Source organism: Electrophorus electricus, chromosome 10 (genome assembly GCF_013358815.1).
Source record: "Electrophorus electricus isolate fEleEle1 chromosome 10, fEleEle1.pri, whole genome shotgun sequence".
Lineage (NCBI taxonomy): Eukaryota > Metazoa > Chordata > Actinopteri > Gymnotiformes > Gymnotidae > Electrophorus > Electrophorus electricus.
Genome location: NC_049544.1, coordinates 8,525,148 through 8,550,554, shown reverse-complemented (window position 1 = coordinate 8,550,554; position 25,407 = coordinate 8,525,148). Strand labels below are relative to the sequence as shown.

The 25,407-nt window shown below is 42.0% G+C and overlaps 1 protein-coding gene across 1 annotated transcript in view; it reads right to left on the bottom strand.

Annotated features, from left to right (window-relative positions):
* The window catches only part of dpyda.1 (dihydropyrimidine dehydrogenase a, tandem duplicate 1), a 112,771-nt gene extending 89,261 nt beyond the window's left edge, over positions 1-23,510 (bottom strand). The window contains exons 1-3 of the mRNA XM_027016151.2: positions 23,122-23,510; positions 11,361-11,471; positions 5,585-5,667 (exon numbers count right to left, since the gene is read on the bottom strand). Coding sequence (XP_026871952.2) covers positions 5,585-5,667; positions 11,361-11,471; positions 23,122-23,160 — 233 coding nt within the window. The 5' untranslated portion in view covers positions 23,161-23,510. The remainder of the gene's footprint in view (positions 1-5,584; positions 5,668-11,360; positions 11,472-23,121) is intronic.
* Positions 23,511-25,407: the final 1,897 nt, after the last annotated feature.

Below are 25,407 nucleotides of genomic sequence, written 5' to 3'. Positions count from 1 at the left end.
ACCTGTCATCTTAATTGCTTCAACAGTCATGCTTTTAACCAATTAAAGTCAATTCTAAAGAATTCTTACACCACCAAGGGAAAATGCAATTTTCTTCCAACATTCTTCAAAATGCTAAATAGTTTGCATTCATAAATACATCAAACTTGTTGAGTTTATGCCAGTTAAGATATGCTTTTATGTTTCACAGAAATTAATCACTATGTTAAAATCCATTCAGATCCACCACATCCCCAAAAAAAAAAAAGTTACAAAAGCTGAGATTAAACAAATGAAACAAAGAGTGATTTTTTTTACAGTCTCCAGATTCTCAAATAAAAGCCATGCGTTGTGCACTCCTCCCCGGCCCTGTTGGTAATTGCACATTGATTGGGGCACGAGCTACTTTCTCCTGACCAAAGCAGGCAGAAGCAGGCAGAAGCGACAGCATCGCATGCACTGACTGTAATCACATCTTAACTGTAGAGGACAGCAGAGAGCAGTGTGTGAGCTTGCAGGCCTCATCACGAGTAATCCCGCACGATCCGGCCATTAGTGGCGCCGCCCTGACCTGGGACCAGTTCTGGCTCCCAGCTAATGAGCAAAGGCAAGCAGCAGGACGTGCGCCATGACCTGACCACAGAGCAGCTAGAGCCAAGAGACAGCACACACTCAGCCACCCAGCCACACGCATACACACACACACACACACACACACACACACACACACACACACACACACACACACACATACACACACACACTCATACACCAACCCACACACACGTGCTCATCTGATTGTAATATGAATTGTCATATATAGTGATTGTATGAGTAAAAACAATGAAAATTCTTATTATAGCAGTACTTAATTACTAGAAACTGAGTTTAAAGTCTAAAAAGGCTCAGCTAAGGACATAACTTGCACCCCCATCATTTAAATATGTGCCAGCACTATGATAGTGCTATAACAGCGTATGCAATCTAATTCGAATAGACCATTTCTAGATGAAAATGGCAATGAACATCATAGCGCTCACGACTATACAATTTGAAAAGCATTTTAAATACCAAACTACCTCCTTGGGGTAAAATCATGAAAAGAAACACAAATAATTTGTCAATTTGAACAAATAAAACACACATAGCTATTTCATTATAGTTATACAAAAAACTACAAGTAGATAAATTGGAACCAAATAAGTAAGAATAATAATGCCATCTTGATAAAGGTCCCTAAAATAGCTCCTGGCTTTCCCAAATCTGACTGAACTTCACATGTGAGTGAAATTTGAAGCGATGTTAATGGCAATGTTTTCCCCTGCCAATCAGCACCGGGGTTAACAACGGCCCACTGTCCAATCAAAGTACATAAAAGCGTGCCTCTGCTGTGCGCCTCCGTTTAGGAAGTCGGTGGCCATGCTTCAGCACCATCATTGATCAGAGAGAGAGAATATGCCTCACTGCAACTGTAGAGCAGGAGTGAGGTGGGGGAGTGTAGCTAACCCCCATGACCTCGGAGACCCTAGTGTCTCAGCATCATGGCCCAGCAGCCTACAGTGGTTGCTAGAAGACTGCAGGGCCCACTGCACACTCAGTGAAGCAGGGTTTCATGGTCTTATATTCCACATAGCTGGGGACCTACCAAATTCTTGGCCATGAAAATCGTGTCACGGACCGTGAAATTAGACTTTTCCCGTGTAATAGACAATTTGCCCTGAAATACAGTGAAATTTGAAATTTAGCAGGTTATCCCTTAGTTGGCAGTTTGGGAAATTGTGCCCAGACATGATTTGACATTTTGGATTCATTCAGCATTCAAGTATCCAACATTGATTGGTTAATGGGCATCTGGAGGCGGGCCCCATAAATGTTTCCAGAGCTAGGCCACACCTGAGGTTAATTTTAATTAAGATGTCAAAGGCTAAAGCAGAAAAAAAGCACTACTTCAGGGGGCAAAGTGAGCTTGGTCAAAATATTTCACACCCTGATGGTGGACAATTACTATGTACTAGTTGTAATGTCTCCTGAGATCACACTCAATGAGCAGCAATTCAGCAACACTCTGAGAGTTAGGCTAGCTATCTACCTAGACAGGTAGGCTATTTTCAAATCATATATAGGCTACAATCATATGTGATATTTAAACACTAACATCTGCCTTGAAATAAAGTGGTTTTGAGAAACAATTTCCTGTGAATTTAGTAGACATAGTACAAGTTAGATGAGGAACACCTACCTGAGTCTTCAACTCAGAGTCCAGCTAAGCTACCTACTGCCCAAGGCTGAGTCCTCAACAGGCCATGAGCTTCTGAGCAACTGCACAGTCAAGCACATGCTCGACACATGTGCTACTGGAATCCCCCCAAAATAATGGATCCATATAAAGGTAGCATCTGAGTCAGTATGTGGTAATGTGCCAGTTTAACCTGTTCTAGCTAAAAGAAGCAGGAGTTTTGTCCCCTTCACATTGTTAGGAAACTACAGTGAACAAACTGTCAGTAACTCAAATGAGAGAAAGAAAATGTTTTAAGCTCCAAAAGCATGTTTTTTTCTACTATTGTTTGTAAACAATTAAATTAACACACCTCATATTAACTCATGGAGTGGTAAGAATGTCACAGTGGAAATGAACTCAGTTTTTCAAATGTGTTAAATAAAACTATATTTTAGCTATTTAAAAAAATTATCTCGTTGACATGAGAGAGAAAAATAAATAGAGACAGAGAAAGAGAGACACGGAGAGAAGTAAGCAGCTTTTTCCACCTTTATCAGGAGGTTATTGATGTGATTGGCCAAATGTATTCTCTACCATTTGCTTCTGGACGAAAGGTTTATGGATTTTCATGCTCTGAGGCCAGGATGGGAGTTGTGCAGCATGAACACAGTAAAGTGTAGCTAACCTTGTTAACTCTCACAATTAAAGTCATGTCACAGACTCCCATCCGCACTGTTACAGGCGGAACAACCTGAAACAAACATAAATTAATGGAATAACCTCCTCCATCTCTCTCCATCTCCTCCACTAAACAAAGAGAACAGAGCACCCACACCTGTCATGACAACAGCACATTACAGGCTTCAGCATAACCTAGTTTTAAAACAGAACCTCCTCTCTTCCATTTTAATCAGCAGTTTATGACATTAACTAAAATATTCAGAAGCGTGGGGATATTGTATGGCTGGTTTACAACATTTTACTCTACATAGCATTTGTGTGATGAGAAACACCTACACATATATGTATACTGTCAATTTATACCTTACAAATAGTATCTGTGACTGTGACATTATACTCGCTCTACACTCTACGCTGGTACACAATTCTGCAAAGAGATACCGGAATGTTCCACACTCTCTAAATGGTCCTGTGTTTGTTAGTGAGACAGACTGCATAATGAAGCCAGATGTCAGAATTTCACTTTTCCCCCCATTCCTAAGGAGGAAGACACCGAGGCCTCGCCTTCTTATGATCACACGCACATAAAGGCGCCCACCAGGTGCTTTGATGTTCCACATTATTAGCATTTAGGAAAGCTGAATCTTTCATCAAATTTGCCTGCTCGACACGGTAGGGGGCCATTTACAGAGGAATTACAATCAGCTGCACGCCAAATGGAGGTGGATAGAGGCCTCACACCCCAGCCTTTCTGCTTCTGTTTGTGAGCGTACGTGAATTTGTCTACTTGCTACGGCTGTCATAATCTTTGCTATAGATTCGGTCAATTAGCACACCCTAGCCTTTTGTAGTTCTGCCAAACACCAGACAGTTCATCATAAAGAGAATTCAATTAATTGCTATTTTGATGCTGTTTGTGCCTCCCCGATGATGTATTTATCTCTGAGCTATTTAAATTTCACTAGGAATTAAGTTCATTTACATGCAGTTCACTGTAATCTTTTTTAATGAAGTTAAGGAGATTAAGGCAGATTTTGCAACAGCCACTGCACACCGGGGCTTCTTTCACATCTCCCCCTGCACTGGCTCATTCCATCTGAGATATGGATCAATGAGATTAAAGGAGACGAGGATTCATATTTTTGACACCCTGGCTATTTTGACAAAGCACAGCTCTGACCGATTCCCCATTGACAGCAAGCTAGGCAGAAACCAAAAGAACATACAGTATTTGGCCAAAACTATGTGGACACCTGACCATTACATATGAGTTTACAGAATGAGTCCAAAAACATGCAAACTGATATGGAGTTATGCCTTGTGGCTATAACAATTTGCTGATGCGACTCTGGGACATTCCATTTCATCCAAAAGGTGTTCGGTGGGGTTGAGGTCATGGGTCTGCGCAGGCCAATGAAGTTCCTCCACACCAAACTTGTCAAACTGTGTCTTTATGGATCTTTTGTGCACAGGGGAACAGTCATGCTGGAACAGGAAAGGGCCCCAGATTGCTCCAATGTCAGAAGCATAACTTTACCCTTCATTAAAACTAAAGTGCTATAGTTGTCCCAGATCATTATCCCTTTTCCACCAAACTTCACTGTTCGCACTATGAACTCTGGTAGGTAGTGCTCTCCTGGCATCCACCAAACCCAGATTTATCTGACTGCCAGATAGTGAAGCATAATTCATGATTCCAGAGAACACGTTTTCCCTGTTCCAGAGTCCAGTGCTGAATACCACTCCAGAGTCCAATGCTGTATACTGCTCTAAAGTCTAGTGCTGTATACTGCTCCAGACATCGCTTGGCATTATACTTAGTGACCTTAGGCTTGTGTGCAGCGGCTGAGCCATAGAAACCCAATTCATGAAGCTCCTGACGCACAGTTCTGGGGCTGATATTGCTTCAAGAGGCAGTTTGGAACTCCGTAGTGAGTGATGCAACAAAGGTTAGGTGATTTCTACACGCGACGTGCACAGCACTCGGCAGCCCCGCTCTGTGAGTCTGCGTTGTCTACTGCTTCGTAGTTGAGCTACTGCTGTTCCTAAACACTTTCACAATAATAGCACTTACAGTTGACCGGGGCACATCTACAAGTGCAGAACTTTCATGAACTGACATGTGGCAAAGTTGGCATCCTATAAACAGCATCTTGTTTAAAGTCCCTGAGCGCTTTAATCCGACCAAGTCTACTTACAGCGCTTGTCTATTGTCTGTGGCTCTGTGCTTGATTTTATATAGTGATAGTTACATGGTGAACACTCCTATTGTGAGTCAAAGAGCACGAGGCAGGCGTATACTTTTAGCATGGCACCTGCCCGGAGTGCCTCTGCTGCTCTCTCTTCACCCATCCACAAGAGCAAAGTGGGTCCTGTCACCATAGGTTGTCACCATACACAAGGGTAAGCCATAACAGCACAAGAACACATACAAGCAGTCGGAATCAAAGGCCTTTGTTGAAGATGATGCGAGTAGCTGAAACCCAGTGGAAGGCCAGCTATGTCGGTAGGGTGCATACCTCAGTTAGCCTCAAAGCCTCAAAGATGCCTCCCCTTGCATATAAATACATCGCGGAGGCCGACCCAACGGTGGCAATAAAACTCGTTTCATCGTCCAATAATGAAGAATGACTCCTCCCACCACCACCACTACCCGCCCGCCTCTTAGCCACATCTGTGACTGTTGCCATGACGACCTGGTCTTACCTCATGGCTTCCCAAAGTGCTCCACGCTCACTCAGGGTCGTGTGTTTGATGTCATCAAAATTGTTCTCCAGCTCCACGCAGCTCTGAGAAAGAGAGTGAGAGCAAAAGATAGAGAAAGAGGGAGAAAGAGAGAGAGAGAGAGAGAAAGAAAGAGAGACAGAGGAAGGAATAGGATGGGACAAAAGAGAGGAAGTGGTGCTATTTGTTTGGATGTTTTTGTCCGATGCATTTCCCTGATTAAAGCTATTATACAGGTTTTGAACATAATCCACTTCACTATCATCACTAAGGATTTTTCCCACTCACTCCCTTTGTCCACATGCAAATAAGCTCGTCCTTACTGAGGATGGCCTTCACGTTTCATTAAATGTGACCCTATCAACTTCTGCCATAGTAGAAAATGTCTGAGTTTCAGGGGCTGGCATGTGGTTGTCATGGCAATCAGCCTCTCCAGCTCCTGACCCCCTGAGGTAAGTGCTGGGCCGGACAGAGGCCTGCTGGTATTGACATGCGGGTGATTAGTGAGAGGCAACTTTCACCTCGCAGCACCACAGATAAACACCGATAGAGCACACACACTCTCACTTACACACCCACCCTGATCCCCTTCTCACACTCAAGAGCAAGAGTCATTATCTCTGATAACCCTCACTGACAAACAGTCAACAGCCCCTACTGCACTCTATGGGTCACTAAGCACACAACATGACTACTGAGTATAAAATCAGTGTGCTAGTAAAGTAGAGTGGAGATACTCCATGGTATCTGACAATATGTTTGCACTGATGGGAAGCCAGATGTAGATAATATAATGAATTATGAGTGCCAACTGTGTTAACATGGAATGCCATTTGGTTATCTATGTGAGTGCTCTTATAAAGAGTACGGTATCCTAGCTTACATTCCCTGTCATTTTAAATGCCAGCTATTTGCTTTATGAATGCGCTGGCTACGATGTGTTCAAAAGCTAGATACTGATATATGAAAGCCACGGCACAGCAGAATGACTTTTATTTTGTTGATGCAAATGGTATAAATTTCACTCCAGCAATGTTGCTGACTGTGTTGGCTCTACGGAATTAATTGAGGAGAAAGCTAACTCAGTTTCCCAGAAGACTTACAAAAAAGCAATGGCAGGCTGGGTTTGAATTCCAGCAACAAAAAAAGCCCTCACCAATTCTTACTGCTATCTAATCTGCATGATTACAAACTGCAAGTAAGTAATTTTTAAATTAAATTCCCCCTGCATCCTCTACTGATGTCTTCATCTAATTGAGTGGCATTAACAAATGTTTTGTTTCATGTTGTTCAAACAATAAAAACACAATGATATGGAAATTGATCATTATTGCACTGTCTGAGTTTGTGGGTGACATGGGTAATATTGCATCCGGAAGCAGAGTGGCTATGCTCAGAAAATACGCTGCGTGGGCGAGCAGCGTTCACATGCCCTCTGTCAGCAACCAAAGCTTTCAGTGTTTAAAAAAAATAATAATAATAAATAAATAAATAAAATAACTCAATAACAACATTTATACATATCAGATTCACAGGGCAGAAAATGAAACCTGCAGATCCTTTAACTCTCTCATGTAGGGCAGGAGTCAAACAGTCAAATACAACAAACCGTCTGAAAACGGTGAGTATAAAAAGACATAAAAATGAGTGGGTTTTTATAACGGAAAATAACAAGTGCTCGCAGTTATGCTTGCGACAGAGATATAGCAGATCAAATGGGAGAAAATGTACCTGCGGTTTCAGCTAATGCATATGATTTCAAGCTATTCTGCTCATCCCCATGCCCTGAATATCAACATTGCCCAGAAACCTGGATTGGCTACAACATGAAAACAAACACTTTTTCAAAGATTCACACAGGTTGATTTGCAGCAAGTATGCGAAATAAGAAAATAAACAGTATTATAATGGAAAAATACACCCTGCCTACTTTATGGAATTCAAAAGGGGTCAGGCAGCACTGATCCCTGCCTAAAGTTTTGTTCACTATGTACGATGGAATAAAACACCCCAAAAAATATTCAACGCCAGTTCTATGTAAGAACTTCTTAATATAAGCTCATGATGGAATACACAAGCAGCCTTTATGAGTAAAAGCTACTCAGATTATTATGGGGCTGAGGGTAGCTGAGCAGGCTTTAAAAAGGCCTTTATGTACTCCTTTGTACATTAAGAAGCATGGAAATGTGCTGAGAGGAAAAAAGACTTATTAGGCGTTTCTATTAACATCAAACCTTAACGTTATTCGTGTAATCTCCCTCCCCTGCACCAGGATGTCTTAGGCACGGAAGTGTTGCCGGTGTAATCCTTAGAACTGCTGCTAAATCCTATGAGAGGGGAGTAGAGAAGGCAGAGTGCTGGGATTATGGGTGTCGGGGTGAGGGCTGTCTGTGTGTTCCAGCTGATAAAACCCATCGATCTTTAGCCCCCCAACACCACCCTATCTCATCCTCCACAAAACTCCCCCATCACCCTGCCCACCACCCCCAGTGCTGTGTAGCAGGCTGGCATTCGATCAGGCAAAAGCAATCGAAGGCCAAGTTGATCAGAGGCAGGTAAAGGTGCCAGGTGGCAAGAGGTAAGCGATCAGCCTGCTCGCTCACTGTTTCATTCACTACTTTACCTGCGCTAACACAATGAAACTGACTGTGTGCAGCGCCCCCTGTTGGCCACAAGAATCTGAAGAGCGGTCGCAAGGTAGATGGTGCGTTACGACTTAACAATACATCGCCGTAAAATCATTGTACCAGCTTGACAACTACCCTCACAGTTGTCATAATGAATAAAGTGAGACAAACTTCCTTTGCATGCCTAAATATATTCAAAGGGAAAAAAAATTCATCTTCTCCCCTTTCTAACATTCAAATGGTATAATGAGCAATCTATCTTCTGATCCCTGGGCTATTAGAGGCATGATCCATTTACTGTGATCTGAGAGTGATGGAGTGGAGTGTTTGTTCTTCATTTTATTCCATCTATTTTCCTTCAACAGTGGCGCATAAACCTGGTGATGCCCGTGACACTCTATGAGAGGGGACGAGGGCAAAGTGCCAGGTGGTGAGAGGTAACAGTGGGCAAGCAGGCTGATTACTTACCTCTAATCACTTGGAACCTTTGCATGCCACTGATCAATGTGGCAAAGTACGAAAGGAGACAAAGCTGTGGACGCTCAGGGGAGAAGGTGGCCACTATGCCTGCCACTACACATATGCCCTTTGCTAATAAAGAATGAAGCACCACTGGAGACTGCTAACAGTAACACCTCATGGAAACCCTCTTCCTATCCTGACACAGATTAAGGTTCAGGAGAGTCTTTATATTTTTTGCATGTGAAATTGAAAATCGCATGTGTTAATTGGGTTATCATTCCTAAAAAAAAGGACAAATGCTGGATATTCTAAAGTCTAAAGTACATTCTAAAGAACCTCAAAGAGCCTTAATAGGAATTAAATTCAATACCAGATAAACCATATATTGCCATATTTGCTAGAATCTGCCTGTAATTTAATTATTTAATGAACATAAAGGTGAGATTAAATTTAAGAGTGAGGAGAGGTGTCTGCAAATTTATACTTGTTTGTTGGACCTTGGCTGTGATCTAATTCTCAGCAGGAGAGTATCTGAAAAACTTAACGCCTTCCAGAAAGACATACATGCGCACACACAGTGCACACATACTATAACTCTTTGTCACTCTGGAACTGACACACTCATCCCCTGGCTCATCCCCTGGCCTTTATAGGTGGCTATTCTATGAGGCGCATCTCACTAAACCTCTGGGGGATTTGGCAGGAGAGATTTAGTCGTCCTCACTGAGAATGCCTCTGTTAAAGGCACAGAATTCACCTCCCTCACCTGTCTCTCTCTCTCTCTCTCTCTCTCTCTCTCTCTCTCTCTCTCTCTCCCTCTCTCTCTCTCTCTCTCTCTCTCTGTCTGTTTTTTGTTCAAACAGGAGGAAGAAACATTAGCTGCTACACCTCGCAAACATACCTGCCCTTCACTCACAGTCCAGGGATCAGAATGCAATCTGGAGACTCATTAAATTGGATTAGACCATACAGGCAGATTATTAAAACCAACCCATCAATAAACAACAGCATTATCTTCAAAAACAAGGGCACTTCGAGCATGTCGACTCTCCCCATATCACCACCTGCTGCAAAACTTGTACTTGTTTGTGTTTGGTAGATTATCTTTGGCTCCATCCTGTCCTATTCAAACAGAAAGACAAATATTAGTGGGTCAGCTAATAGCTTCAACTCAAACTGAGCTCTGTAAAGGATAACGCCTGTGGGGAAATGTTTCAAAATGACCTCGCTGACGATGCGCCCCCGAGCCCAAAGGAGAGGAGGGAAAAATCCCAAGCACCTGGGCCCTGACGGACGAAGATAACAGCTGACTATAGCCACCATATTTCTCAAGAACTCATTTGGAATCTATGGACATTCACTGTTCATAGATTCCCTATAAAATAAAGTTTACAGAGCCTTCAGCAGCTGAAAGATTCCAGTGAACAATTATGACGATGCTTCTGGGCCCAACTAAACTTATTTTAAGGATCACTAAAACGGTCATTGCTTTTTCTTTACGAAGAGGATAAATCTGCTCTGGCTCGATCAATACAGGGAAAGTGTGTTATCATCACCAGCTCAACACACTCAGCATTCTGATAAAGCACTTGCTGGGTGTATTGGTGAATCGACAATGGAAAATGCATAGCATGAAAAATTATACTCCATGAGCAATAACCACTGTTTCACTGCATGTTACTGCAGACAAGGGCCCGTTTCTGCATCTTAACTCTGTTCTTTCCTGCCTGTTACAGTGGTCCATATCAATATACAGGCAAGACAAAAGAGGATTACCGTGTTTTGCTGCATAAGAGTACACTAAGAGAGGGTGGGAGCTCCCGAGTGTATCACACCTGCTACTGTAAATTCACTGTTGAGTCTACAGAAAAGCCTACATTATGAATTACATCAGGTCCCTGATCCATCTCCATTGATTAGAATGATGAATTAGGCGGTTTTGCTTAGCAACGGTACAGTCAGTTGGGAGAAAATAATCTCTCTTACAAAATTCCTCCATCTTGTTTTGTGTCTACATCAAACAAGCTGAAGTCTCAGTTGCCTTAAAGGACAGACGAGCATAGTGGCTACCTGCCAAAAAGCAGCCACTTCAGCCGCACTCTGGTCTTGGGAGATATGCCTGAGACTTTGACAGCATGTGCCTGGAATCCTAAGATAATTGTGTTTGGGTGTGTGTGTGCGTACATGTGTAAGCTATGCTTGTTTTTCTTACTGTAGCATTTCTTGTTAATTTGAGCATGTTTAAAGGTTTAAATTTTATAGCTATTGTTCTGCATATGAGGACAATTACAGTATTTTATTGTGTTCTTGTGTATGAATATTGTGTTGCTGCATATGTGTGTGTGCTTGTGTGTGATTGTGTGTGTGTGCGCGATGTGTATGTGTGTATGTGTATGTGTTTAAATTCTGCACAAGTTTAGTGCGGTTGAGATGTGGTGCACAGCTGTGAAACTTACAATAATACCAACCAAATGGTTAAAAAGCAGTCCCATAACCTCACTAGACAGGGCCCAGCTCTAAGAAAACAGGCACTCTAAAATTGGAAGCAGTACAAAGTCCCCATGTTCTGCCGCTCCTGATTGGTCTGTACGTGTGGGAGGTGGAGCACACATCAGTGTGCTTGGCCATGCTCTAGGATTCAAAGCTGGGAGGTAAGACAGGATACTCACATCACAGCCCTTTTCTGAATTTCTTTTCCAGTGTTTCTTCTCAGCTTTCTTGGCTGCAGTAGAGCAGAGAGCAGCATGGCTCTTCACCCTCGGGTTTAGGGTCAGTATACTCTGGAGAGACAGAAACAAAAACGAGAAAGAAAGAAAGTGTGCGAGAGAGAAAATGAATGAATGGGGCCGGTTTCTGACACAATAACAGTTTCATATTTTTGGTATTCATGCCATGTGGATAACACGAACGGTAGCTTCAGCTTAAAACTACTATGTGTGCATGTACACTTCTGCACAAGAACACCATTGTTTCTGTGCCAATATGTAAATCCCAGGACAATCTGAAGCCAAATTCTACACTCGGGGATGTAAACAAAGGAGGAGCTTCCCAGTACAGTGGCCAGAAGAGCTAGAAGGCCAAACAAAATGCTGTCCAAAGAGCCCTTACAAATACGTGGTCCTTGCAAACAATCTACAGCCTGAATTCATTCAGGGCAGAAGTGGAACAACTGACCTTCATGCCTCCCCCCATCCAAAGCATCTCCTCGCAAACACAGTGTCCAGGAGCACCCACTTCACTAATCATATGCACTTCCCAATCCATGCGGAGAGGAAACTTATGCTTTTCCTGTCCATTTGTGGATCAAACCATTCGTTCATACCAAGATGTAATAACTGTTCATGATTCAACAGTGGTTCATTTAAAAAAAAAAAAACCTTCTTAAATACCACTTAATGCTGAGTTCCAGTGATGTTACCAATCCTTGACACGACACAATATGATAAGAGCCACGGAGGAAGTAATGTGTTATTTGGGGGGGTGAGCTGAATGAGTGGGGTTTGTAATCACGCTCTCAGCCCCAGGTGCTCATCAGCTTCTCCACGTGGCCCGGGTGAATGTAAAAGTGTCCTGCCACCGCCACTCTCAAACATCTCTGGCACACTCCCGACAAGACACCCTGCTGACAGTCCTGCAAAGCCCCTTGTCCTAACAGCAAACAGCCAAGCCATGGAACCCCCCATTACAATCAGCCCCTCCTTCCTGCTCAGAGGCCAGAGCTAGCGCTCGTTCCGACAGGCATAAAAAAAAGGAATCTGCAATCACGCCACTCGCAGGGATCGCACATAAAGCACACAGCCCACACAAACACAGCCCACTATACAGAGAGAGAGGCAATCACATGAGAGATCGGCAGAGAAAACAGGAAACGGGAGGGAGAGAGAGAAAGAGAAAGCGAGAGAGTAACCAGATCCAGCAGATCTGTCTACTAAGGGCTTTTGTGTAGGCTTTTGTAAGTGTGACTGCACACCTCCCATACTGAGTGGAATGTGTGTTCAGCGATGCAGTAGTGGGGGTGTACCTCAGGACCGAGAACCAAGGCGACTCCGCTATTCCGTGGCTGCAGATATGTGGCATGGGAATCATCATATCTATGAAGCTTTCCAGCTGAGTTTTCCCATGAATATTCTGCCTAAATACATGCCCCATAAAGCTATACGTTATCTTCTACATTTGTTTTTTCCTTCTTTTCTATTTTCCCCTGTTTCTAGTCTCGCTGCCAGCGGCCCACCTCAATTAGTGTCCTGCAGGCAATGTGACAACACAGAAGCTTTGTCTTTTCATATTTTCACAGTAGGCAGGATGAAAGCCCATTTCAGATGGAGGTATGTGGTGTTAAAAGGGCAGGTAGACATTCTCTAACCTGCCTCTTTCCTGCAGAGTGCCAGCCACCCACATCTCACGCTAAATGAAATGTCCCACTTTATACAATGGCAGACATCATCCTATTAATTCTTTAATTTCACACCTAATAAAATGTAGTTAAAGCACCGCGTGAGCTACATATCGAAACAATAAAAACACACCTTTTTCGGGTTTTATTGTGTGTTAAGGACTGCATCACTCATCCATTTTCATATAACGTGGTGTGGATAAGCCAATATAGTCTTTGGACAGATCCTTCAGCTGAACTAGAGGAGGTAATGGCATGGTTTCTCAGATGAGGACACCAAAAACATTCTCAGGCTTCACTGTCTATAATCAGTCGACAGCAGCAGGAGACTTGGCAATATGAAAATCAAACAGCAAATGCAATATGCAATAGCTCACACATCTGCTGTCATTTTCAGTGAAGCACAGAGCCGTAATGGCTAGTGTTGTTCACTGGTTGCACGAGTCGTGGAATGCATGGAGCTGGCCATTACCAAGACCACATGCATCTGGCTTCATTTCTAACGAAGATTAGAAATAACCCGCCACTGCCGTTCAACAGAGCAAGAGCCACAAAATAGGTTATAACATTATTAATTATATATAAATATCCCATTACCATGCACATGACAGAACCAACTCTTGCTATCAGGCTGATAACAGACATTGTATTTCATGACTAGCTAAAACAAGAATATAAGTCTATTTACAATTAATTCAATTAATCCACATGGAATTAAAGCAATTAAATCATTTCATTTAAAAACTGTATTCCCTGTTGGACAGAAGCTCTTCAACAGCACATATCTGCCATCTACTGTTGCACTGCACTTGCCTGAACAGTGAAGTTACAGGTCTAGTCGGATCTCCTCTGGGCTTTCTCTTCACCTCCAAGTGCAGGCACTAAAGGGCTCTTTAGTCACTCCTTATAAGTCCCTGAAGACTAACTATGGGCTAGAATCCCACCTGGTTTCAGCAGGTGGGAAGACGTGGTGGCTTGTTCACGAATGCAAAAAAGCTCCACGCAAATGTCTTGTTAACCAGACATGCCTAAAACGTAAACAACCTAAAACACTGCCTGTACTTCTATAAGATATTAAGCAAATGCTTCTGTAAGTGCCTCAGCCTGTAGGAGAGGCTTGAGGTGAAGATGAAGGAGCACTGTTGTTTTTCTGGCTCTGCACTAGCCTTGCATCCAGTCCCACATTGACCCTCTCTCCTCAAGTGGAAAATGTACAAGAGAAACACATTCGCGCTGCAGCCAGGGCTATGGGAAACCCTAATGATGTTTGACAGAGCTTAATCTGCCTCTGCTACAGAATGCTTTAAGTCAAGAGAAGAATAACACACTCAAATGTCACACTGTGGCTCATCCTCAATGCTACACCTCCTCCCTCGCTTTGAGCGCTCAATAAAACAGTCAGGTTGCTGTCAAAGCTAAGCACGCCAAGATACTGAGAATATGGCGCAGCACAGAGTGAAGGAACATACATAATGTCAATGCAAGCGTACATATTCGAGCTGTTTAAGACATGGCTTATTTAACAAGCACGTGACCCTCACTGCGATGTAAAAGCATTACACATGGCTGCCAATGAGATCGATACCTAGCATGAGACAGGACATACATCCTGACACTATAATCGACAGAGTGTGCTGCAGGTCCTTGGTGTGATTTCAGCGGGCTTCCACAAGATGCCCACAGGAGACAGGGCTTGCGGTTGGACGTCCACCATTGCCCACTGAGTGCTCCTGTTCCTTTCTGGCTTGGCCTTTCTCACACACAAACATGCAGAAGGCCTTCCCTTTCCCCAGGTGGAATCTCTGCTCTGCTGCAGTTCATAAATGTCAGCGCCATGTACAGTGTGCATCGCCCACGGATTCTTCACTGGTTATGATGGACTCCTCAAGGGTACCTAACCAAACGGAGACTATGTGCACAATCAAACAATATTTAAAACACAAAACAGCCCTGATGTCCCTGTTGTTTGTGTGACCTTTCCGGCCAGAGTAGGCCGCAGTAGTGTGGCCTCGCCTCTCTTTACACAGGGCCCACACGTGTGTGTGTGTGTGTGTGTGTGTGTGTGTGTGTGTGTGTGTTTGTGCTGTATGCTTCCGGAGGGAGCGGCCATGTCTGGCTTCATCACTCTCCGCTGATCAGTGGGCCCGAACAGATGGGAGATCAATAAGCGCCTGGGCCACAGGGCAAAGTATGTGAGGCCTGGTCCCTCCAAGGCAGTCAGACCGAGGGGAGGGGAGGGGTGGAGGGGGAATGCATGATGTACAGGGGGACATGGCACATCAGACTCAGCTGTGAGCAGTAATTAATGAGAGGATGAAACAAACACATGCGTGTGGTGCCAAACTGCATTTGGAGAACTAGGAGGGTTTTCAGTTGCCTATATCCATTAAGCTGACTACCTACATTAAGACTGTAAGGTACACAACTGACTAATTAACCAGTATGTGAATAACTGAAGAGAATGTTCATATCGAATTGGACTAGGTGCAGTATTCCCGTCTTTTTTTGTTTTTTTCCAGCCTTGTTTTGAGGCAGAGATGCGTGCCTGAAACATTCATACGGCTATTAGCAAAGCAGTTGGGCTTGCCCTTTCTCTGTCTAATCAATAGCAGCACCATATTGTGCAATAAATTACCCTGACCTTCCTCATCCCCTCAACCAGACAGGGCTCGTGCCACTTAGTATGCGCGAGGCATCTCTACATTTAGCATGCATGAGGGGCGCGCAGCTAAAACTTAACTCCTTCCAGCATTAATTCCCTGAATAAAAAGGAAATTATTTACGGCTCAGAGGTGGGGAATAGTTAAACATGAGCTGGCAACCTATGCGCTCCTTCTTCTGCAGGGATCAATAATGGAATTTCCACATATTGATCGGCCGTTAGCGAAATAAAGCGCCGGCTTGTGGATCAGCAGTATTAAATATAGGCTCTGAATATCATTCAGTGGCTTTATGATTAGAAATTTGACACAAGACAGTACAGGTAACTATTAGGCAGGCAACAAAATAACATCTGAATATTTATTGCACTGTAATGCCACAAACTATATTGTCAGAGTTCTGTATTGTGTTTTGTACAAAATGAAATGGTCACATACCTTGATGCAGTCTAACTGATGTCTGTGTTTTCTTTAATGCAGTGCTTGTATACGGTAAGTTGTAAAATAAGCACTCTCCTCTCCATTTACACTCATTTACCCATCATGATTTGTGAAGCCTCAATCATTGATGTGTAAACAGAAGCTTCGTAAGATACATACTCTCAAACACAATTGTTCTTTATATATGTTTTGCCCTGTCCATGCTGAGGAATTTTAGACTGGTTGTAGCATGAGATAGCAGAGATAAATAAGAAGTTCAATGCTGAAGTATTGCAATACACAAGCTATAAACCTAAAAAAAAGTTGGGGGGTTTTTTCGCTGTAATTTAAAATGGTTTTACAGTATTCATATGTCAAATGCTTGGTTTTATAGATGTTACAGACAGCTGCAAAATAACCTTTCATAGACTTCCACAGGGCATAACTGTCAGTTCAAGTTATGGTCATTTATGACTATGAGCATAAAATCAGTTTAGCAATTCTCAGGTTATTTTGCAAATTATTAATAAATGTTGCCCCAAGATTTATGAAATTATTCTTTATGTATTACCTTGAAAGCTAGCCCGGTATCCCCAGTTAAAAGTATTCTAAAGTGAAGGGTTGCCTTAGTTACAGCAGCAGTTCCCTGGGTTACAGCATCGACTTCCACAAGTGCACCATTTTATTTTTCCACAAACAAACGTGTCCGACGATGAAATAAAATGTTTCCATGAAGCAATTTTGGATTTATTTGAACTGCAATATACAGATGAAGAGCCGGCACAGATAGACAAGGAGTGCTCAAAGCAAGTTACGGGGAATTAAATGTGCACTAATGTGTAAATGCATTACTGCCCACAGCATCCAATCGAGTGTGGAACAGGAGAGTCATCCCAGGTAAAATATAAGACAGCAAGTGTTCTGCTCTTTTCAGGTCTCAATATAATACAGATATAATCAGCCAACTGTTACATTGCTATATTAGTAGTGTATTTTAGCTTTTAAAAGCATTTTGTAATTTGAAATTATACCCCATGGAACAAGAAAATTCTTACACCATCTGTAACTCTAAAATCATGCATTTGAGAACTAAACCAGATGAAACCTTTTTAAATTACCAGCAGCACTAAAAATATGTTTATTGAGGTTTAAGAATATTGGAATATTTCTGTTTTCAAATGCTAAGTTCCTAATATATTGACAATATAGTAAGGAATATATACTACCTTCCCAATGGTATACCATAAATAATGTTGGGAAAAAGTAAGAATACTTTGTAAATAACAATATTTATGCAGTGGTTAAGAGGGACTGTAGCTTTTATTAACCTCACACACATTCCACCTATTTGGAAGACACAGCCATCATTAATTTACTTGCAATGTTTTCAGACACACTGGTGGTCTCCTCCATCCAGCTACCCAAGATATGTACCATACCTCAGCTCCAAAGCTATTCCCTCTAGTCACAACAGTGGTGGACTATTACTCTCCAGTCCTTCAAAATTCACATAATAAACTGAAGAAGCATATCTTATTCAGTAGTTATAGGATTAAACATATTGCAATATGTATTATCTCCTTGTTGGAGTTTTTATTAACTACTAATTATTAGCTAACTATTATGACAAGAGAAAGATCACCATGGCATCAAAAAATTGGACTGGTATCGATATTGTTATACCGTGTTATGCCATGTCTGCTGCTTTATGAATCTCAATGAAATATGCCCTGAAAGCCCGCAATGTGCAGGCCATGTTTACTCACTGGTTTTGCATGCTATTTGTTTAACCTACGTCAATACTATGCGTATTGTTAGTACATCAATACCCTATTTGAGATGAGCTTCATCATCACAAGTGCCATATTTGTATGAGCACATCGCAGGTAATAAAATCAACATGTCATATGCAAATTCAGCACTTCTGTATAAGTATGCTCTCCTGAAGATATCTCTCATCTGGAAGACAAAGCAGCACAGGAGTGGGACACTTTTAAAACACACCTGGCTTCATATTCCATTTTCCAAATAGATGGGAAACACAGATTAGAGACTCTGCGTTTTTGCCTAGTCCTCACTCAGTGAAGAAAGCTGCTGGTGTGCACAGGAACGTGAGGGCAGGTTCTGTTTCCTTAAAAGCTCCTCAACTGACCTTCTCTGTCAAGGAGCCAAGGGAGCAGGAGCAACATTGCACCTTCTACATAATGTATGTTTTCATGTATAAACCATGTACAGAAGACCGCCTACAGATGTCATATGGGACTGCAGGCAGAGGGAGGCAATGCATTCGAAAGCTTCTGCTTTCTCCTTGAAATCAAGAGCCAGATAGAGTGCTATTAACCAATAACCCAAGCCAGCTCTGCTGCTATCCACCAATCAGAGACCTCATAAAGACTTAGGAGGCACCAAGCGCCAATGAAGCGTGAAAAAAAACAGCATGTTTGGAACACCAGGTCCTTCCTCCTGTTAAGCAATTCAGCTAAGCTATAAAATGGCTAAATGACATCTAACGAATATAAGGTACAATATCGGGTGAATGAGGCTTGAAAAAAGAATTAGCGTCAAAGTTTGCAGTGAAATCTGACTTAGTCAATTAATGGATGAAAATCAATTTATGTTACTGCCAAATTGTCAGTTAGTATTGTACTTTTAGTATGCTCTGAGGTCTCTAAAGGGTTAACAAGACAAACTCTAGCCATCTGTTCTACTTCCTTAGAGCCTCATAGTGTGAGTCAGTCCCACAGTATGTATCAGTTGCACTCTCTTTCCCCACACCAGTGAGCTCACCAGTCAACGAGTCTAACATTCCAGACCAAAACACACTGGGCCCTCCCCTCTGCCTGCCACTCAGGGACCCCAGCCACTCAGGGTAGACCCCCGGGCATGCATGAGTCAAACCAGGCACCCACTAAGCCAGTTTAATTCAGTAATGGCCAACATGTGCCAAAGCCTCATTATTTGGCCTTTGAAATGGTCCCTGGCCATGTTGGGCCTCGAAAAACAATTAGCACAGAAGCAGAAGGTAAATGAACTGTAAAGAAATCAGGGTTTGATGACCATGGCTTTATCTGCTCTCAGTGGAGGATAGAGAGAGAGAGTGTATGTGAGAGAGAGAGAGAGAGAGAGAGAGAGAGAGAGAGAGAGAGAGAGAGAGAGGAAGAATGAGGAAAACAGGTTCAATATGCCACATGCTATATGGCTGTGCAAGCAAGCAGGCTGGCATGAAGGTCCCTGGGCTATGAACTCCATGGAGGGTCAGTGGATTTGCCGAAGGAGATTGTAGAAGACAGAAGGGTTCCATGTGATCAGGTGAGGATGCCCCCACCCCCTATAGGGCTTGGGGGCGGTGGCAGCAATAAATTGTATAGCAGGCAGAGAGCCTGCACTGGCTCTGTGTGCCTGTCTCGTTCATTGGTGAGCCAGACTTCATGACAGGCCACAGACTCGTCTCTGCTGCCCTGATTGATTAAAAGAGCAATCCGACCCAACTCTGCCAGGGGGGCAATTACTCCTCAACCACTTTTTTTCTTGTGCCACCAGCATGATGCATACGGCCTGCATGCCTCCAAACCCACGCCGGTACACCAGTGAACAGCACTCCGCAGGCGGGGGTGCGTGTGGACGTTATCACAGACTGACACCATGGCCAGCTCCTTGACAGATGAACCATGTGAAAATCAGCTAAAAATAATGTCTGATGAACATCAACGAGGCATGTGTTGATCAGACTTAACATCATGCCTTTCTGACTTGTTCTGATTTAAGATAGACACTCAAGACATACACTCAACTAAACTAAACTAAATAACCAACAAAGAAAGAATTTCTTAAATGTATTAATATGATAGAAATGGTGATGGAAAGATGATTTGTAAATCCCCCATGTGAAAAGCTGAAAAACAGCACAACACAGCCATTGTGATTAGCAATGACATGCAAGCCTTTTGAGTGGCCAAACATTTCCATAACATTCTATTTGCATTTTATTTTGGAGCAATCTCCTGTCAGGGTTCCAGAAATCCACAGCGAGAGCAGGCCTGGAGTGGCACCAGGGTCTGCCAGAGGAGTCATACCTCTTTGTTTAAATGTTGTATTGCTGTAGGTTTTTTAATGAACTCTAATGGCGATCCAGGACGATTTTAATTAATCTACACACACACACACAAAAGGGCCCCACATTTAGCGCTTTCAGAAGTGCGGCTGGATATTAAAATAAGACATCTGACAGGACCACAGAAAAATGGGGGATTTAATTGCTCCAGAGATGGCAATTATTATGAGATTTAGAAAGCCATTTTCAATGGCAGACAGGAGTCATTTAGTCCCGGTCTTAAGTGCAGTGGGGAGCCGAAGGTCACGTCACTGTTGTCATTACTCCCTGAATAAAGATGCTAATGAAAGGCTTGACTTACTTCCCTCTGCTCTCCATAAAGGTTGCATTAAAGTCCCCCAGTATGGCGCCTGGGCCATCTTTACTCATGTTAACCTGCTGAGAGCACTGCTATGTGCACAAGTGCTAAACATCTCCTGTTATCCATGGCGTAACCAACACCATTATGCTCCTTAATGAACCTGACTGTAAAGGTGAGAGACCAAGTGCAAATGGTTTCAATGGTGTGCATATAATTGTTTTAGAAAGGCTCACTTTCACTGAAGACTGTTTAAGAAGTAGATAAATATGGAGCTTTCTGGAGACTGTGTAAGAAAGTCTGAAGTCAAAAGCAAGGTTTGACGCTCAAATTTATTGAGTATTTTCAAATAGTGTGTCCTAATCAGCTCGTAAATGCCTGGCATTTATTTAACCTAAACTGTTATTATTTACTGTTTACATTGCAATGTGTTGCATTTCTTTCTCCTTATTTGGTTGATCGAAGTACTTTCTTCAACAGAGGATTACCCATGAAGCTTTAAACATAATGTGTTAATGTTAAACTACTTTACAGTCCCTTTATGTAGCACTATGGTTTTGCTTGCTCCCTTTATCATAAATATAGACCTCTACTGGACATTGTATGTCAGGGTGAAATACAGCCACAGCAGATTCCACCATCAGGTTCCACTGTAAGAGTCCACTGCTACAGTAAGAGCCTGCAATTGTTACCAGTCATTTCGTTTTAGGGAGCACTTTTTTTCCCTGCAAGTCTTTGGCCATACATGAAGGCCCAATTCACCCCCTTTGAAATTACCCTAAATGAGATTATGTCAGTTCCTACTGTTATATATAAAACATAGACAGTTTACAGTGTAATATAAGTCATCCCTTGCTATATAGGACCATTTATTTCACCCTCTTCCTGAGCTGCATCACAGAATTTTCTGTGACACACCTAAGACCATTGATATACTTATTACATAGATTTTATTACATAGTTTATTACATCCTTTTTTTAATGGCATTAATGACATAATAATTGCATGTGACTTAATTCTTTGTTAGTATAACCAGCTAACAAAGAATAAATGAATCTTTAAAAATTAACACATATCCTCATTTTTCTTTTATTAAAAAGGTAAATTAATAAAAAAAGAGTTGGTGACAAACTGAGTGATATTTGATAAAAGGAACTTGGAAGATAAATACATTCATTACTTTTTCTAAAACAATGACTTTTTCAATAGAATTGTGTAAATAAGCTTGAAGCAAAATGAGAACCTTTTTTGTACTCCACGGAGGAGATTTCTAGACAAAGATTGATCAAAGTTTATTCAATGTATTCACTGACAAAGCAGGTAGTTCTCAGGCAGTACTTGATGTGAGTTTATGCTGTTTCTCTTAAATGTCTCACAGGAGACGTTTTTCTTGTTGTGGTTGTTGCTGTTATCGTATCTATTAACCTATATCTCTTTATTTAATGCTGGTTAAAGAGCTTAAAAATTGAGCCATGGTGTACCTTCTGTGGTACACAACCTACAGCCAAACTACATGTCCTAAGGCAGGAACTTCAGCCACGGTCAAAGGCCTCTGTATATCTCTCCTGTAACAGGATAGCTAATTATAAACTGGTTATAGGTCGATGACGCACGTATACAGCCCCGTGTATTCCACTAATGGCCACAGTCCAGCACAGGCAGCCAGTAAAAACATCTGTCTAGGTGTTCCTGCACCGCATAATGGTGCACCTTGACAGGTTAGGATGCCTTCTCCTCAAACGCAACGGTACACAGAGGAGGACCCATGTGAAACTCACGTCTGCAGCACAGTACAAACTACACTTTACGTGAGAGCAGGAATGTAGCAGGAATGTACTGTAGTTACATTAAGCGCATACAGTAACCAGGTCACTGTTATATAGTAGAAGGCTAGCGTTTTCCAAGAAATGCACCACAAACCAGTAGTATCGAAATAAATGGGGTAACACATTTACAATAAAGACTGATTACGATTGTAACACGTTTCATTATTCAGGAAGACCACCACGTTCTTATACTGTTGCAAGGTAATCGTGTGTAGCCTACATTTCAATTGCATTACTTTAGTTTTATCACACACATGAGTGAACGGAGGCTATTGTATCATAGCTTCTCCATATGTACGTAAATATACCTTCGCTAAAGTGCTTTAAATTGAAATGCTCAGGATAGCAAATATTATGGAATTTTATAGAATAGTTGTCTACATTTCTACACGATTCAAATCTTGCCTCTGCAACTTTTACACAACTGTCGAACTTTGTACAAAGAAGGATCGAGTAAAATACAGTTTGTGGCGAGACCTACATTGACATATGAGGCATGACGATTAATATTCTACGATATTAGTTCACTTAAAAAGAACAGTTACCATATTTATACAGAAGATGGGGCTGCATGCATTAGACTACATAGGGATTTTCTGAATTACAGAAACTAGATTTGTAGCCTATGACTATACTAAAAAAGGCACGAGCGAACAAGGCGAGGTTAAATGGCTTAAAATGTTGTTTGTGAATCTTGGTTAGTATTGAGGACGGATTCTACCTCGATATCCGGAAGGTCCTTGCTCAGCATTCTAGCCATTTTCTTTTCGCTGAAGCAAAATTTAGCCGCTTTCGTTTCGAGAGTAAAAGGAAGCAAAAGTGAGAACTGCGTATAGTCCAACGACCTGTTTGATATCCCACAGCTTGTAACGAAGGGAGCGGTCCGGGGAGCCTGGTGCACTCACACTTTACACAACCCTGCACGACGACTACGCATTTGTTTTGACTCCACTGAAACTATCCTTTCCAGGTCAGACTGGCTGAAGATTAGGCTAAAGCCACCGAAAAGCAGAAACTGGCTGCAAAGGCAAGAAAACGACAAGTTGCGCAACAAGACAGGGAGGAAAGTTTTTTTTGACTTCGTGGCTAAACTTTGGTGTTCGCGGAGGGCGTAATGCGCGCGCACACTGACAGTGCATAGACGTCACGCGCACACTGACAGTGCATAGACGTCTCTGTCAGGATAGCGAAGTCAAGACGACCGGCTTCGAGACTGCTGTCAAAAGACCATCTGCTTGAGGGTAATTTGAATTCATTCTGATGTATGCAGAAGAAACGGGTACGGGCGCTATAGGACTGAAAAACGTTTTGATATAAACATGACAGTTTGAATTCCACAGCCCAAATTATGCAAAGGTGTTCTCTCTCTACTCGAGCTAGCCGCAACACTGTTGGTACCTTGTCACACCTTTAACCTTCAAGAATGTTTTATTAGTTCTTGGAGTTAAGTGGATTATTTCAATAGTCTTTCCGCTGCTGTTGATTTTTTCGAAGTGCCAGGATTCAGATAACTGCCGCAGATTCATCTAGGCGCAGATTTTTCTTAAAAACGCTGAAAATTTCTCGGGCCAGGGCATGTGCGGTGAAGCGCAACAAACAGTGTATGGATTTAACGGTGGAAGAAGCATCCCAAAGTCTAGTATAGTTTCATTTGTTAAGCAAATATTTGCTAATTAATCTGAATGAAACTATTTAAATATTAAAATATTTAGCCCATGCACGTGGGCCTCATTTGTTCAGTAGATCACATATATGACCCAGAGTAAGTCAGCTTACTGATTGTTGGACTGCATTAAATTTTGAAAGTGTGTAGGAGCCTGTCTTTTACATATCTGGCCAATATCCAATGCAGTACTCATAGTGTGGATGGTCAGACTACTGTTTACTGTTCTTTATTGGTTTGAATAAAGCCCACACGAGTTCTCTGGCATGAATACAGATCCATCTTTTAGGAATTTTTTATTGCCTAAGGTGCAGACTCATATCAGCAATAGGTTCATTCTCAATAAATAACTTATCTTCTGTTAGCTGTCCATTAAGATTTTAGAGCTGCTACTTTTCTCATGATGCAGCATAAACTGAGACCTGTCATTCTTCAAGCCTAGAGCAGACTGGTCTCCCGTGCATTAGGTTTTAAAAAACAAACTTTCTGTGTTGTTAAGCACACATTTAGCTGGTATTTTAGAAGCAATGATAGGTTTATAACAATGTAACTGTCTGCACAATTTAAGAGCCAGCCTTATGAACCATAAAGCAAACCAGGACATTAAACATTTTAAATATTTCTGTTTGTCAATATTTTTAGATGTGCTCTTGAAGATAAGAGTACAAAATCAGTTGTACAATCAGTACAGCTGATTGTTGCTCTGAACAGTCAGTGTTCTTTTGATCACAGTGTATTACACTGTACTGTCCTGAGGCCTGCTTCTCAGTATTACATAGTAGGGAAACTTCATTCTTTTTTGACTGTCTCTTGCTTTCTACCACATGCAGGGAGACCTTCACCTCCACTGATTCCCGAGTCAGTCGTATCTGAAGGAAAGCTTAAGCGTGTGTTGTTCTCCAGAGCCTGCAGTCCCATATTCTGTCATTGTTCCATAAATCGGACATTGTTCGAAATATTAGAGCACCTAAACAGTTGTTTAAAAGACATGAAGCATTAACTAAGCAGGTGTGAATTGTACTTGAAAATAGCCTGTCTAGGTGGTGTTTCTGTATGAAGATTAATTTGATCCATTTATTCCAGAAATTAACAAATTAACAACCTGCTGCAGACAAAGAACCTATCACTTCTCATTCCTATTTCTGCACCAGTGAATTTATTAAAATGTTTCTAATTGTAGCCAAATGCATGTTTACTCTAAAATGAGATTCAAATACAGTTAGTGTCTTGCAATGTTTGGTAAACATTGTACTCTGTATTGCATGTCTGCATGTTTTTTGCTCTGTGCATGGCTCTATGATTCATATATAAGTGATGTTCATATCTAAGTAAACATGAACCTAA